This window comes from Diaporthe citri (assembly GCF_014595645.1).
Source record: "Diaporthe citri strain NFHF-8-4 chromosome Unknown scaffold_11, whole genome shotgun sequence".
Classification (NCBI taxonomy): domain Eukaryota; kingdom Fungi; phylum Ascomycota; class Sordariomycetes; order Diaporthales; family Diaporthaceae; genus Diaporthe; species Diaporthe citri.
The window spans coordinates 1,093,825-1,108,546 of record NW_025064856.1 but is presented as its reverse complement, the minus strand read 5'-3'; the positions used below and the strand labels follow the sequence as shown (position 1 = coordinate 1,108,546).

Here is a 14,722-nt window from a genome sequence, read left to right as displayed (position 1 = left end):
CCCGAATTACATGCGCTACTTCGATGAGCAGGCCATGTTCGTCCCCGGAATCGCTTACTGAGATCCATTGATCGTCATACGCAAACCTAAATGTTTTCCTGGTTTGTCTCACCAGCAGGCTGAGTGGAGTGCGGCTCTGACTCGCAATTACTCGTTGACCCGACCGCCGCATGTGGTTTTGCAATGCTTCTGCTGACCAGAGATAACAAGATCGGCAACACGCGGAGCCTTCATGACTTATACCAGTCCCGAGACGCGGGGAATTGACTGGAGTACACAGGGCTGGTTTCTCCACCCCCAGCTAATTCCCCGACTCAGAAAATGGCCACTGAGTCAAGAGCCCAACGATCGAGGCAAACGAAGACAACGCGAGGCGATGGATTCCGCGAGTTATTAAGCCTGGTGGTGTTCACACAAGTCGCTTGAGCTGCACCTCCCAAGCCGCCAAGCCCGACTCGAACCAATCCTCAGGAACATGGTCTCGGCACCATCCACAAGCGACAAGCGCGGGCACCACCTCAGGGTCCTCTCGGTGGGCCTCCCGCGAACCGGTTCCAAGTCTATGTTACGCGCCCTCGAAATTCTCGGCTATCGGAACGTCCATCATCTTGGCCAGATATGGTGGAAGCCGCGGGAGTGGGCGTTCCTCGACCGTGCTGCAGATGCGAGTTTCCCTAGCCTGTCCACACACAGGCCCGACCTGAGTCCGGTGGACTGGGACGTGATGTTTGGGGAAAATGAGGCCATAACGGACGCCGCTGGTATCTTTGGCCCTCAGCTTATTGAGGCGTACCCTGATGCGAAATGCATTATGGTCATGCGGGACTTTGATGCATGGGCTCGGAGCGTCGATGAGACATTGCTGTCATACTTGTTTAGCTGGTTTAAGTGCCCTTCTTGCATTTCTCCCCGTGACCTTCTTTTGTCTATTGTCTCTCATATACGGAAGGTTGTCGGAACTCTCCAGCTAACTCATACTAGATGGCTGGCTCAGCGCTTATCTGATCGACCCTTTAGTCAGCGCATACTCAACGCGTGCTATGAGAAAGATGTTCATGGGCGCAATGCGGTGCAGAGCGGGTGATGCGAGGAAGAAAGAGGTGCTGCGCAGGTATTATGACGAGCACTATGCCACGATCCAAAAAATGGTCCCGCCCGATAGGTTGTGCGTGATGAGACTCGGTGACGGCTGGGAGCCACTGGTAAGTGACCCCTGTAGTTCCTGTCTGCCAATTTCAGTGCCAAGTTTCGCTGATGATACCTGCCAGTGCCGCTTCTTAGGTCATGAAATACCGGAGGTTGCCTTCCCACACGAGAACGACACCAAGGAGATGCACCTAGGGTGGCAGTACCTCAGGTGGGGCATTTCGAAGGTGGCCGCCAAGAGATCCATACCTTGGGTCCTTGGCGGTATTGCTTTAACGCTGGGTTCTATGAAACTCCTATGAGCAGAATACAGCATGTCGTGCGCACACGTTGTACGCAATAAGCAAAAGATCCTTTACCCAGCAACTTGACCTTGGTCAAACTGTAAATAGTTCTCATCACTTTCTGACCAACCAATAGTCACATACGATATTGATCCATATCAAACATCAGCGAATGAAGTGGAAAATCATGAATTGAATGAATAAAGGGTACAACAAATCACAAGGGTTCATTTTAGCTCTAATTGCATTCAACATCTTAACCCGAGCTGTAATTTGTAGGAAAGGAAAGTTTGTGGGATCCAGCGGTCTTGAATGTTCCCAAATATATGGAACCTAATGGCCAAGTGGAGGGAGGGCCTGGAACTCCTCCACGGGCATCATTTAGTAAAGAATTACGGAAATTCGCACCTGCGAAAACGGAGGGTGCACCGGTATATCACCACCTCACCCAACACCACACATGTAACACTCACACCCACGCTCTTACTAATGCCCACACCTGACACCCAACGCCCATACACCCAACATGTACACCGAACTAATATACCTAATTCATCTTAGGTTTATAGGTATTGGGTGTAGGTAAACGAATTAGACCTAGGCGATGTGCTCTGATTACCTATAGCTATAATACAAGTTGATATACCGGTGTACCCTCTGTTTTTGCAGGTGCGAATCTCCGTATGCTTGGCAAAGGCTGGCAAGTACTGCTGAAATGTTCACTTGGCTGAAGGAGCATCGTTGATGCAGGAGGCTTACCCCCGAAATCAGCACTACGCGCGTGGCTGTGCATCAACCGTCATCATAAATAAGTGCAGCTTTTCTGGATTCCTACCTTCACAACAGAACACGTACAACGGAAATAATGAAACGAAACGAGTTGACAGTGATGAAGACAAGGACGAGGGCGAGCACACCCAGAACGCGAAGTGGCTGCAAAACTTGTCGGCAAGTCTGATTCCATTTTCGCTGCGGGCCATGTGCATTCCTGGATATGGCTGACAGGGCCATACTAGTAGCAAGAGGCATGTGAAGTGTGACGAAGGTCGCCCGTCGTGTCTGAGGTGCACCCGAGCCGGATGGGCATGCGATGGCTACGAAGTGGATAAAGCCACTTCGAATGCCTCCGCAGGTGTGAAAAGTGCAGATGCTACCGAACCTGGATCAGTCATTTCTATCAGCAGCTACTAGTATGCGATCCCATTCAGGGTACCGGGATCTCAGAGAGACCGCCAAATTCTTCACTATTTCTGCGTGCAAGGCGCTCATGAGATCGCAAGCCGCTTCAACGTCGACTTCTGGACAAAGACTGTCCTCCAGCGAAGCCACCGGGAGTCTGTTGTTCGGCAGGCGCTGGTGGCATTGAGCTCTCTCCATCTCGACTACACAACCACGGCGGTTCGTGGGACTGGCGACACTAAGTATGGGGCACTCGCGCAGTACGGCAGGGCTATACAGGCTCTGAGAATACGGATAGAAAAGCCTAATCACCAGACTGTCAAGACTGCGCTCACATGCTGTATACTGTTCTATTGCTTTGAAGCAACGCTCGGGGACAGTGCGGCTGCAATGCGTCACTTAGACAGTGGTCTGGACTTGCTGTCGACTCATCGTCATCGCCTAGAACTCGACAATACGGATGACCTGGACAAACTCTCACCTATGTTGGAGATTTTGGACTTACAGGCAACCATCTTCGACGACAGCCGCACACCCCGCCTCTTTCTATCGACCGAGGTGCCTCAAGGCATGGCAGCATTTCCGTGTCTCGATGAAGCTAATGGGGCCTTCATCAGACTCCAGAATCGTCTCTTTCATTTTCTGACGGAACATACATCATACAAATCCTGCACAGAAGACTTGCTGCCGTCATCTGTCACAGAACAGAAGTGTCTCCTTCAGCAACATTTCGATGTCTGGTTGGCTAGATTCGAGCAGTCAAATTTTACAGGTGACCAAGACGAGACACGGAATTGCGGCAGGCACATCCTCCTAATCCAGTGGCATGTGTCAAAGATGCTACTCGAGGCGAATTACCCAACTAATGACCTGGTCTTCGGGGCGTCACCAAACTTCAGAGCTGAGAGAATCCTGGACATGGCCCACAAGGTCCTCGATCATTCTCAGGGAGGCGAGACAAGCCTGAAGCAAGACTCAGGTGGCCAGCGGCGCGTGTTCTCATCGGAAAGTGGCATTGTAGCCCCGCTCTTCGCACTGGCTGCGAAGTGTTCAGACGAGAGTGTGTGCGATCGCGCGCTTGAACTGCTGACCACATCGCGCAGACGGGAAGGTTTATATGATGCTGGGAGCATGGCCGCGGTCCTACACCAGTTCCGTACGTCAAGGCAGCAGAGGATAATGTCTAACCATGAAAGCAGTGTTCAAGACGTTACACGAATGTCACTGGAAAGTTTATTTGAACGGGAGATAAGCGGCGTTGTTGGTGGTATGGATAGGCTGGCTGATGGCCTCAAGTCGGAACCTACCACTGCATGAAAGAATATTACCGATACGCCTTCAAATGCACCACATGACCATGGGTAACAGCGAAGCAATATACCACCAAGTCATACACCATGTCCAGCGACGGCACCTGAGATTTGAGCTGGGACAGGGATGGAATTGTTTATCGGTCCTCGCAGCAAATCGTATTTCTTCCTCTCCAAAGTCCAACACAGACACCACATTTCTCAGGAATGCGTCTCCCAAGAAATTGAGCCCAATTTCATCGTTCTCTGCAGTTGGCGCGATGCTGGAGCAGCAGAACCCGCTTACATGACGGTGAATAAGATCCTCTGGACTCCGGTGCCAGAAGGTCTGTCCATCGAGGATAATGCCAAATTCCGGGGTTGTGGCGTTGCAATCGACGATATAGACACGCGAGTCCGCATCAAAGACGCCAGGAGGGTCGAACGCGTTGTTGACAGCTTCAGCAACAGCGGTGGGAATAAGGTTCGAGTGATTCCCAGTGTCGACCACGGCCTGAAACGAGGTCGAATCGGTGATGGAAGAGTTCGTGGATGAGCCACTACCCCAAGTGATGCCGTCCACAATCAAAGTCATCAGGGTGATCTGATGCTCGATTGTGATGCCGTTCAGTGTGACGTCGGCGTATCCGACTCTGCCCAACGCTATCCCGGTGCCGTATTGTACGCCGAAGGTCTGGTTGGTGACGTACTCGGTCGTGTTCGGCACCTGGTATGTGCCTCCGAAGTGACATTCCTCTTGTGAGACTTCGTTCCCACTTCCTGGTTCGACACATTGGAAGTCGGCTACCGGGACCCAAAGGTCACTGCTCCCTGTGTCGGGGATGAGGTGGAAGGTCTGGTTGTTGATTTGGACCTCGACCTGGAATATGGCTCCATTGGTGGTCGAAATAAGAGGTGAGGGATTGGATGGTTGGCCGCGATGGGGTGGGAGAATAATGCTGGAAACAAGGCCGGTGCTGCTGAGCAGGGCCAGGCGGGCTGCGGTTTTCATGATGGATCGGTTGAAGGTGAGAAGATTAAGAATTTTGTGACAAACTGAAGGGGCGTCAATCTGATTCTGTCGGGTATCTGCCCTCTTTATATAGACTCCTGAGTAGACTACTTTCTGCCCTCTATCGTCTTTCCAGCGAAGGACTCGGTCACAACTGGCGTGTTTTTTCCTGGATATCCGTTGGCTCTGTCGTCAACTCATCACCAAGAACACCAATTGACGATTCGAAGACGTTCCTCCTCAGCCTTCGACAGGCTGTCTCGGCCTCAAGCCTTGCCGTTTCAAGTAAAAGTCTGAAGCGATATCCGGATTCATTGGCCTCATCGTCTATTTCGGAGCTAAAGGACTCGTCGCAATGGGGCATTGCTGGTGCGGCGGCATTAGGGCCGCCTCCCCTTAGAGTATGACCGGCCCCTCCTACGGATCCAGAGCTCCGATTCGTTCACTCGTCTATTCTCAGGATCCTTTGCTGTGAGCTCCATCCTTGTTGTATCTATTACTTTCGTACTTTTATTATCAACGGTAATTCAGGAAACGTCTTGAATCATTGTAACGAGCATCGCTATCCTATTACTCAAACCCGAAAGGCCCAAGGCACATCCAGATCGCCTCCTCTGCTTTATGTACCCCGATAGCTCCTTCATCACCGACTTAAGTTCCGCTTCACTCATGTCGTGGATCACGTCGCCCAGGTCCTTGCCAGGAAGCTTCGTCATGACAATGTTGGCAAAAGCTTTATGTTTGGCATCGTAGTAAATCTCAAGGACTGCGCGAACACGGATCAGCAATTAGAAATGAGAACAGAGAAAGGAGAAAGGAGAGAAATGCACATATAATGTAGTTATACTTGCTCTGCATGACTTACTTTTGGGGACAGGTATCGATGTGTTGGCACGCACAAAGTTCATGGCCGCGATCTCAGTGACGGAGACATTGAGCTTAGCGATCTTGTTAAAGGGTAGCACAACCACGTTGTAGGGTCCGTGCCGTCGAGACCAGTTCAAAAGCGCGCTGGCCTTGATGCGCAGTCGTAGCCACCTAGGGAGTGGCGATGGGTCACTATCCTCCTCGCGTGGTAGTGATGGCAGTGGTGGAGGCGGCAGACATTGCGATTCCTGGGACTTTTGGCGTGGAGATGACAATTTGTCAGTAGCCCCTGCTGTGACGGAGTCTTCCCTTGACATTCCTGATGGTGAATCCATGACTGGATGACTATGCTGTGAGCTATGCTGCATAGAGTCAGATTGATGTTCGTCGAGACGAGATCTACCTTGGCAATTACTCCTCACCGCTGGTCGACGTTGGCCGACATTTGTTGGTCCTTGTTGGCATGTGCTCTATTATTAGCTTACATGCATCGACCCAGGGGGGCTAATTGGAGGGAATCGAGCCAGCTGATCGAGCGCATCCTATTGGGCAAGCTGACGCCAGGCATCACTGCCACCCATATCAATCGCGTCTGCAAGACCATGGCGCTGCCTAACACCGGAGAGGAATGCTTAGACTGAACAGGGCGTGCTATCTCTTCCATCCAAATCCAGGGCTGCCTAGCGCGTCACTCATGGAGTGGCTCGAATTGTCTTGAAGGCTAGGGCGTACCAGCAATCTTTGATGACGGCTGCCCGGGAACTTCCTTCGTCGTCCAAGGCACCGATGTAACAGGCGCTGGCCCTGGATATGCCCAAGACCAAAGGCCTCGGATCCGAGAAGTTCTTGTCCGGCTTGACTTCGTTTGTCTGTGTATCCTTTAGTAATGTGACACCAGAAGCGTCCAGCCTGAATAGGCCTTCCAGCCCGCCAGTGCTGAGTTCGATCCCGCATTTCTGAGCCAAACGATGCGCTGACAGTGAAAGATTGTCGGGGTTATCACTATCGCAGAAGCTTCCCACGAAAGCACAGGCGTCGCTCTTTGTTGGCTGTGTTGGAGATGCCAGAATCGTCCATGATTGCTTCCATTGTTGATCTGCATTCTTCGCCAAAGCGACCACTCAGCATGAGCCTTGTCAAGGGGCCCAGGTCTGGATATTCTTCAACCATATCAATTCCGTCCCCTCCATCTTTGACCGCCGCGGGATTGAAATGCTGGTTGAGATGCAGTGTGATATCCGAGACCGCGCCCCAGTTATTCCCGAGGAACAAGGACGTGTGGAAGAGCCTAAGATTCGCGTCGACCAACTGTGGGCGCTTCTCGATCATGTGTCGAGGCAAGGGGGTCGCGTCGACAATAACTGTTTTGATATCGCCTCTGGGAAGCCTTGTCAATCGTTCAATCTACTTGGTCACTATCCTCTCAATCGGGTCGACGTCCTGTCGTAGGGGACTCAAAGGGTCGCGGATGTGCTCAATCTCCATCAAAGACCAGACCAACAGACGGATCCTCTCGACCTTCTTGTGCAGGCCCAACGCCCTTACGGCCCGGATCAAATGAGGAAGTCGTCCAATGTGAGCGCATCGCGAAATGAGACAGTCAAAGGACCATGTATGTGCTCATGGCCCGGACTCGGATAGCATCGGCGCGCAGTAGCTTGCAAGTGACTAGCAGCTGGTTGACAGGGTTAGGCCACGTGTGGTGGTCAAGCCGGGCTTCTGCAGGCACACCACCAGGAATCAGCCGTATGATGTGCTGCCGAAGCTCAGCGGGGAGGTTCGTAAGCAATGCCATGATAGCGTCGCGGATTGGAATCGGCACCGGACGGCGAAATGAGGAGTTTGAATTTGTCGAGCATGAGGTGGGGAGTGGCGTTCCGCCCATTTACTTGTGTAATACAAAGAGGTTACGGACCTGGCACCACGTATCATTAAGTCATTAGTACCAGACTGCATATCTATGGCGGCTAAACAACTTCACTGCTGACGGTGGCTTGTGCCTGCCTCTGCCTTGTGCCCTGCCCGCAGGACCACAGCAGACAGGCGGGCCAGAACAGGACGGCAGAGCAGGGTGGGATGACACGCATGAAAGATCGCCCAGACACCCTTCCTGGAGCGGAGGATGGGACAGCGTGCTAGGGTTCCGAAAGTATCCCTGTCTAAACAAATATGATTGGCCCGGTTAGTTTTCGAGTATTCTTCCTCGAAGATTGTTACTAGAAGTACATTTTGATAGAACAGTGGAACTCCTCCAACATTATTAAAGATCTGTAATTGCACAGCCAAATCATATGGAAGAGCTACCCCCTCCCCAAATGATAAAGTCCATATGTATTTGCAGGCATACTTTTGGAATCCTAGCACGTTGTACCTGCGACTCGTCCTCGCGTTGATTGACGCACGGCGAGAAGGCCAATCCGGCTTGGCCTGCGGTACCGCATTCAACAGTGTTACTTTACGGGTCGCTGCTACCCACAGCCGGCCACAAGTGCGGGTCCATATGCCATCGAATTATCATTGTTATTTGTTGGTCAACCAATAGGCGCTTCATCACAGTGCTTCCGACTTTTCGTCCCTGCAGGGCAGCATGCCCGACAAAGGGGCCGAGAGGTGCATTTACCAGTGGCGTTGCACCGCAGGGACGCGGTTGGGATTTGCGGACGGGTTTCTTGGAAATAGTTGGCGCGAGACCCAGCGGTTGTCATGCAGCAGTCGAGGTTAGCGTCATACGGACGCCGACTCTTGAAAATGTCGATCACGATACCCGGTGTGCATGTGTCCTACCCTCAGGACTGGCGGCCGCTGGCTGTCTATATATGTCTTTCTACTGCCAAATACGGCCTGTAAAATGTCAGATCGCTACTGCATTCGCATCACGTCTCTTTGAAAAATTAATCATAATTGTGGTGGATCACTGCAACCACCAGGATGATACTCGACGTGTTGTTCTTGCTGGCAGTGGGCGGCCTCGTACAGGCAAAGGGAATAATTTATCCACGAAGCTCGAATGATACTTCAACTACGGGTTCAAATGGGACCTGGACAGGCGTCACTCCAGGGCTCACTTCGGCGGCCATAAATGCCATGAACACGGCATGGTACAATGAAGCCGACGGCCGTTGGAACTCGACAACAGCGTGGTGGCTGACCGGCAACGCACTCCAAGCAGTCGGCGACTACACCTATACAGCAAAGGACACGCAGTACCTCCCCCAGCTGGAGCATACGGTCCAGGAACAATCCGGGCCCTTGCCCTGGTGGCCAGAGGGCGGCGGTCTCTTCCGCGCAGACTCGACAGACGACACAGGGTGGTGGGCGCTGGCCATGGTGCGGCTGTTCGACATCACCGGGAACAGCACATACCTCGACATTGCGGAGACGGACGAGGCGTACATCTACAGCTACTGGAACGCGAGCACCTGCGGGGGAGGGGTGATTTGGGATATCCCGGACCTGAGCTACAAGAACGCCATCAGCAACGAGTTGTACATCAAGCTGGCCGCGTCCCTGCACAACCGCATTCCCGGGGACACGAAATACCTCGACCGGGCCGTGGAGGGCTGGGATTGGTTCAACCATTCGGGGATGATCAACTCGGCGCGGCTCGTCAATGACGGCCTGGCGGAAGAGTCCAACGGCACGTGCGTGAACAACGGCGACACGACGTGGACGTACAACCAGGGCGTGATACTCGGCGCCCTCTCGGAGCTGTACATTGCCACCGGCGAGGAGCGCTACCTGGACGCTGCGAGCAGCATCGCGGACGCGACCATCTCCAGCTCGCTCCTGTCCCCCGGCGGTATCCTGAAGGAGCCATGCGAGACCACGGGGGGTTGCGATAACAACCAGCAGGCGTTCAAGGGCATATTCACTCGCAATCTCGCGGAGCTGAATGTGCAGGTACAAGGTCGGCCGTATGACGAGTATCTTTCCAACAACGCCAAGTCTGTTTGGACTTCGGACCGCAACTCCCTGGATTTGTACGGGCTTTCGTGGGATGGGCCCTTCACATCCGCAAGTGTCGGCACGCAGTCATCCGTAATTAGTCTCTTTGTCGCGAATTTGTGGAAATAGGTTGGTTCCTAAATAGCAGCTATAGTGACTGTAAGTCTCGTAGCGTGTTATGAACACTCAAAGTTGTCTCTTCGTACTTCAAAGGACGAGGTACTTAGTCAATAGCGAAACAGAAGTTGCCGTTGACCGTGGCGGGCACTTGCTTCTCTGCATCAAGTATACAATACAATAGAACCCATTGCTGGATACACTCTTGCCCGCGGTCAATATGTAGAACAGTAGAGCTCCTTGTTGAATACAGTCTTATCCGAGGCCGTCGCTGTCAACAGTCGGCACAGCACGTGCCCACAGTCGCATTGTTGCGGCTACAATGCAAACGTCCCGCACCGCACAATGCACTGAACCAGCAACCCAGTGTAACAGGTTGGGATCAAGCCGCTTATAGTTCTGTAAAGGCGAGCCTTAGGCTCCACTGTAGTATCCTGCACCGCTGCATGTGTGCTGCGGCGCAGTCGAAGTCACTTTCCGACACACTCGCCTCGTATACTCCGTAGGAGAAACCCAACTGTTTGGCAAGCGGTTGGAGATACTGGATGACAATATCGTGGTTCACAGGACAGCAGGAAAACGATCTCAGAGACGCAAGGGATCCGTTCCTTTCTCAACAAACCTTCTGTTCCTCACATCTCCTAGTGCCTTTTCACATCCGGTTGCCACATACTAAATTACCTTATAGAAGACTGTCCTGCAGGAACTTGATCACGGCAGGTTAGACTATTGAGAATCCAACTGTGGGAGGCTCTCCGATCATCCTATAGCAGATTATCCTATGGCAGGTTGCCACATGGTGGTCACTGGGCACACTGACTGCAACGGCCGAAAAGCCAAAGCATCGAAAGTCCATAGCACCTACACAGCCATAATGAAGAGAGGCACACCCTACCCAGCTCGATGAAGCAGACGACTCTCTGTAAATCCTAATAATTGAGTGTATTTACCCCAGAGCCAGAAAGCAACTTTGGTAGTCTCATGTGGTCTAATGAAAACGCAAGCATGCACGTAAGAGACAAAACTAATCCAACCATCTCAGCATCCTCAAGTGACAATTAGCAGGTTTTACAGTTCTGTTCGTCCCAAGAAATGGTGGTAACCAACATCGCATTCTTACTAAATCTGGTTCAAAAAGCCGTGTGCCCATTGATATTTAAGCGCCACAAACTCCGAGTGTTGTTAAAAGCAGTCCTGCTGTACTGCGTGATCCAAGGGTAAACTAGAGAGGTATCCCAATCCTGATGCAAATGCCTCGGTCACACTTGACCAAAAAGCCTATAACCCTAAACCTTTCTTCTTCAAAAATCCGCATAGTTTGCCTCACATCCCCGGCATGTCGCACATGGGTGTCGGGTCAGCACCTCGTCGCTCGCCTGCTCTCTTGAGGCTTTGTACAATGACTCTCTCGCGGAGCCTCCCTCAGCTGTCAGCTTTGGAGGTATCGACAAGGTCCCCAACCCAGCCCATCTTCTCCCGTCTCTCATCGCTGACTCGTGCATATTCCAGCAACAGCCGCAAGACATAGATCTGCATGTCCTCCTTCCGCAGCACGCGCTCGGCCCACTCCTTGCCCGCGGCGGCAATCTTGGCGGCCTGCTCGTCGTGGCCCTTGACCTTCTTGTCGCCATCTTGGTATCCGAGGAAGTACTCCATGATGCCGAACCAGTCTGAGAATCGGTTGTCCATGGGCACAAAGTGCTTCCAGGCTATCAACCGGCTGTCGTGCCACTCTCGCCACACTGTCGCCTTGATCGGGAGACTAGTCGAACGGAGGAAACCGAGGTATCGGCCACTGAACGAGTTGCCGTCAATGTCGGGAAGGTATTTCCAGTTGAACTGCTCGGCCAGGGTCACACCCAGCTGCACCTCAAAATATGGCGAAGTGTAGTAACACTGGCCTCCTTCTTCTTCCTCGGCGCACATCAGGTCCACGAATGCCACATCCGCCCAACTGTCCACCCACGGACCAAGCTTCGTTCGTGCGGACCCGGGTGTCGTTGTTTTCTGTGAGTTGAGACCATATGTTGCAGAAGGAAGCTCAAAATTGAGCGGGAGCTCCGTCCAGTCCTCGGCTCTGCTTATCTTGGTGCCATTGTTCATGGCCACGAAGCGGTGTCGTTGAAACGCGCGCCAGTTTGTCTCCCGGTTACGACCGCCTGTCGCAACGCCTCGCCAGATCACTCCATCTGTCTTTTGTGGCCAGTCCACACCGTGTTGGTTACCACCGGTAAACCTCTCTTCTTCATTCCAGTACATGGGCGCCGGAAGGAGGATCTCGTTGTTCACGGCCAGCTTGGAACCTCCAAACATGGGGAATAGTGTCTTGGTGGCGGATACGGTCAGAGGCTCGATAAAAATGCCGTTGAGGCCTTGAAGGTCGGGCTGGTGGCAAACTTGGGTGGACATAGTGTAGTTCGAAACATAGCCCTTGTAGGTGTGAGGCTCTGCGAAAGTAGGATTGAAGGCTGGTGCGTGGTTGAAGTCGGACATCACCTCTGCTTTGCGGGCGGCGCTGTCGGGGGCGCAACCACGCTGGACCACGTTCCAGTAGGGTTCTAGAAGGAAGCATCTTTCAGCAACGGTTTCACGCAGTCTCACTCTGTTCTGCCTGGGACATCACTTACTCGTTCCTTCCCAATTCTTCTCAGGTAGCTCGATAACGCGATCAGGCCCTTCACCGGGAGGCTGAAGGTGCTCAAATTCGTTGATGGCATCCTTAGCCGGCACCATACTCCTGGAAGCGCTTGCCTTGTTCATGTACATGTTGATGTCTTCCCAGGGCACGATCATCCGAGGCTCATCCATTGCGTTAAGTGCGATGTCCATGTCCGGCAGCAGGTGCTCGATCGTCTTGATGAGGTTCAACCAGATCTGAGTCCAGAACCAGTCGCTCTTGGCTGTTGCGCTCCCATCTCTAATGTTGATGGTCATCTCGTAGTCCCAGGCGCCTTTACGGATCTCCAGTGCGGGAAGTGCCCAGAAAGGCTCGAGATCATGGTAGATCTGATCCCAGAAGGCCTCAACCATGACGGCATTTCGTTCTTTCGCGAAGGCATACCATTGATCGAAGCCGGGTGGGGGGTGTCGGCCGCGGCGCTTTCGGTAGGCGGCCGCGGCCTCGGAGAGGGTGTGCGATTCTTCAGTTATCTGGTCGGCGAACTGCTTGTTGGCGAGATCGATGAGCCGGTCGATGGGGTGGGTGCCCTTATCCGACGTTTGTGACTCGTAGTTGCTGCTACTGTCGCTGCCGCTTCCTGAGGCCGGCTTCTCGCTCTGGTCCATCTGCAGCGTCTCCTCCTCTTTCGGTTTTGTATCTACGATCGGTTCCTGGGGAGCCTGGGGCCTGGGCCGATTGGCCTCATGCTGCAGCTTCAAGCTGGGATCGGAAGACTGGTCGCCGGATTTGCCGGCAGGGCTCTCGCGGCCAGGCTGGCCGGGAGCTTGTTGTGGGTTCGAATTGGGCGGTGATACCCATGTTGTGGGAGGTTGTTGTTGTTGCTGGGCCCCGCTGAAGTAGTAGAAGAGTGTGATGATTATTATGGCGGGTACGAGGTATCGCACGATAGCGGAGGGCCTGCGTGGGGGAAATGCTGGAGAGCGCATTTTAGATGATATCATGGCCCTCCAACGCATGGGCGCATTCTTGTAGACGAGCGGCCGGGTGCGTCAGAGAGAGGGGGGAAGGACTGCAAGTACGTCGTCAGGGCAGACGGCGTGTCGCGTACGTGGTCGCAAGTCGGTCGGTGGTGGGTCAATTTGCTGTCGACGGGTGTCGCGAGAAAACGACAGGGTGGACTTGGGATGGCGGCAGGGCAAAGATCGACAGAAGGTCAAGGAGAGGAATGCCTGGTCTGGCAGGCTGGCAGGCAAGCTGGCCGGACTAAACTTTGCCTGTCTACGGGCAACGCAGGATTCGACAAAAGAGTTTGGTCCAGCTCAGGCCGTGATCGAAGAGGGATCGAAGACGAGGACGACAAAGGTGAGATTGTCAGGGTTGGCGGGAGACAGACGCGGTCAAAGGGTTCGTGGGAGGGAAGTCTGGGCACATTTCCAAGAGTGCTCCCCAACCCCAGGCCAAGCGCCAAAGCAGGGCCCTTGAAAACGCAGGCGCAGGTGCAGTCGCAGTCGCAGTCGCAGTTGGCAGCACATGGCAGGGGCAGCCACGGCCCACGGCCCAGGGCACGGTCGCGGCAGGAAGAGCAGCTCCTGCCAAAGTCTGACGTGCTGTACCTACCTTACCTTGTGCCAACCTGCCTAGCGAAGCGATTGGCGATCAAGCAGGCACAGCCCGCCTCGGAGGGGAGGGCCAAAGGCAGTGGCAGGGGTCCCGATGGGGCTCTTTTTGCAGGGATCTACCACTCCGTTTCTTCTGGCGTTTCTCGCTTCGTTTCTGCGTCGAGCTCATTCCCTATCACGATTCGGAACCTCGAGGTATCAAGCTGTGTTTCCAGCTGCGATCAGTTGACTCCCAGCAGCTTGAACTCAATCATGTGCGAATCAAAATTACCAAGCGTGCGGTCACCATGAACCCATATGCGAACCACGCAGACTCAGATTCCTGCAGGGCTGTCTCACCACAAAAACCCAACCTCCGGGATAGCGTGCACTCAGTCGGCCGGCCGGGCAGTGCCAGTCCAGCATGGCTGCACTGGAATGGCGGGGCAGACCACGTTTCACCGACCAACCTCACCTCACGATGGACTGCCTGCCTGCATTGAAGGGGCTGGTGAGACATTCAGTCACGCGCAGGGCGGAACACTTCCTGTTCCTGCCACCAGCAGTAGATCATCCAGCACGAGGGCGACCGTCCAAACGGCTCTCCCTGTCTTGCCCGCCCGAAGGCTGCTGGGCAGCCAGGAAACGGTGGCTGCAGGAAACGA

At 53.6% G+C, this 14,722-nt stretch overlaps 6 protein-coding genes across 6 annotated transcripts; 3 read left to right on the top strand and 3 right to left on the bottom strand.

Moving 5' to 3' along the window:
* Positions 1-475: 475 nt before the first annotated feature.
* Positions 476-1,448, top strand: INS49_004102 (uncharacterized protein; the record flags this gene model as incomplete). Its single annotated transcript, XM_043164892.1, has 3 exons — positions 476-888; positions 1,076-1,202; positions 1,269-1,448. The coding sequence occupies 3 exons, from the start codon at positions 476-478 to the stop codon at positions 1,446-1,448; spliced, it is 720 nt and encodes a 239-aa protein (XP_043018542.1).
* A 1,998-nt stretch (positions 1,449-3,446) lies between these two features.
* Positions 3,447-3,789, top strand: INS49_004101 (uncharacterized protein; the record flags this gene model as incomplete). Its single annotated transcript, XM_043164891.1, has 2 exons — positions 3,447-3,669; positions 3,713-3,789. The coding sequence occupies 2 exons, from the start codon at positions 3,447-3,449 to the stop codon at positions 3,787-3,789; spliced, it is 300 nt and encodes a 99-aa protein (XP_043018541.1).
* Positions 3,790-3,947: 158 nt separating this feature from the next.
* INS49_004100 (uncharacterized protein) lies at positions 3,948-4,910 on the bottom strand (the record flags this gene model as incomplete). The annotated part of the gene is made up of 1 exon (XM_043164890.1): positions 3,948-4,910. The coding sequence occupies one exon, from the start codon at positions 4,908-4,910 to the stop codon at positions 3,948-3,950; it is 963 nt and encodes a 320-aa protein (XP_043018540.1).
* Positions 4,911-5,437: 527 nt separating this feature from the next.
* INS49_004099 (uncharacterized protein) lies at positions 5,438-7,106 on the bottom strand (the record flags this gene model as incomplete). The annotated part of the gene is made up of 4 exons (XM_043164889.1): positions 5,438-5,676; positions 5,776-5,948; positions 6,510-6,646; positions 6,945-7,106. 4 exons carry the CDS (start codon positions 7,104-7,106, stop codon positions 5,438-5,440), a joined length of 711 nt encoding a protein of 236 aa, XP_043018539.1.
* Positions 7,107-8,861: 1,755 nt separating this feature from the next.
* INS49_004098 (uncharacterized protein) lies at positions 8,862-9,851 on the top strand (the record flags this gene model as incomplete). The annotated part of the gene is made up of 1 exon (XM_043164888.1): positions 8,862-9,851. The coding sequence occupies one exon, from the start codon at positions 8,862-8,864 to the stop codon at positions 9,849-9,851; it is 990 nt and encodes a 329-aa protein (XP_043018538.1).
* A 1,410-nt stretch (positions 9,852-11,261) lies between these two features.
* INS49_004097 (uncharacterized protein) lies at positions 11,262-13,445 on the bottom strand (the record flags this gene model as incomplete). The annotated part of the gene is made up of 2 exons (XM_043164887.1): positions 11,262-12,397; positions 12,467-13,445. The coding sequence occupies 2 exons, from the start codon at positions 13,443-13,445 to the stop codon at positions 11,262-11,264; spliced, it is 2,115 nt and encodes a 704-aa protein (XP_043018537.1).
* Between the last annotated feature and the right edge of the window lie 1,277 nt (positions 13,446-14,722).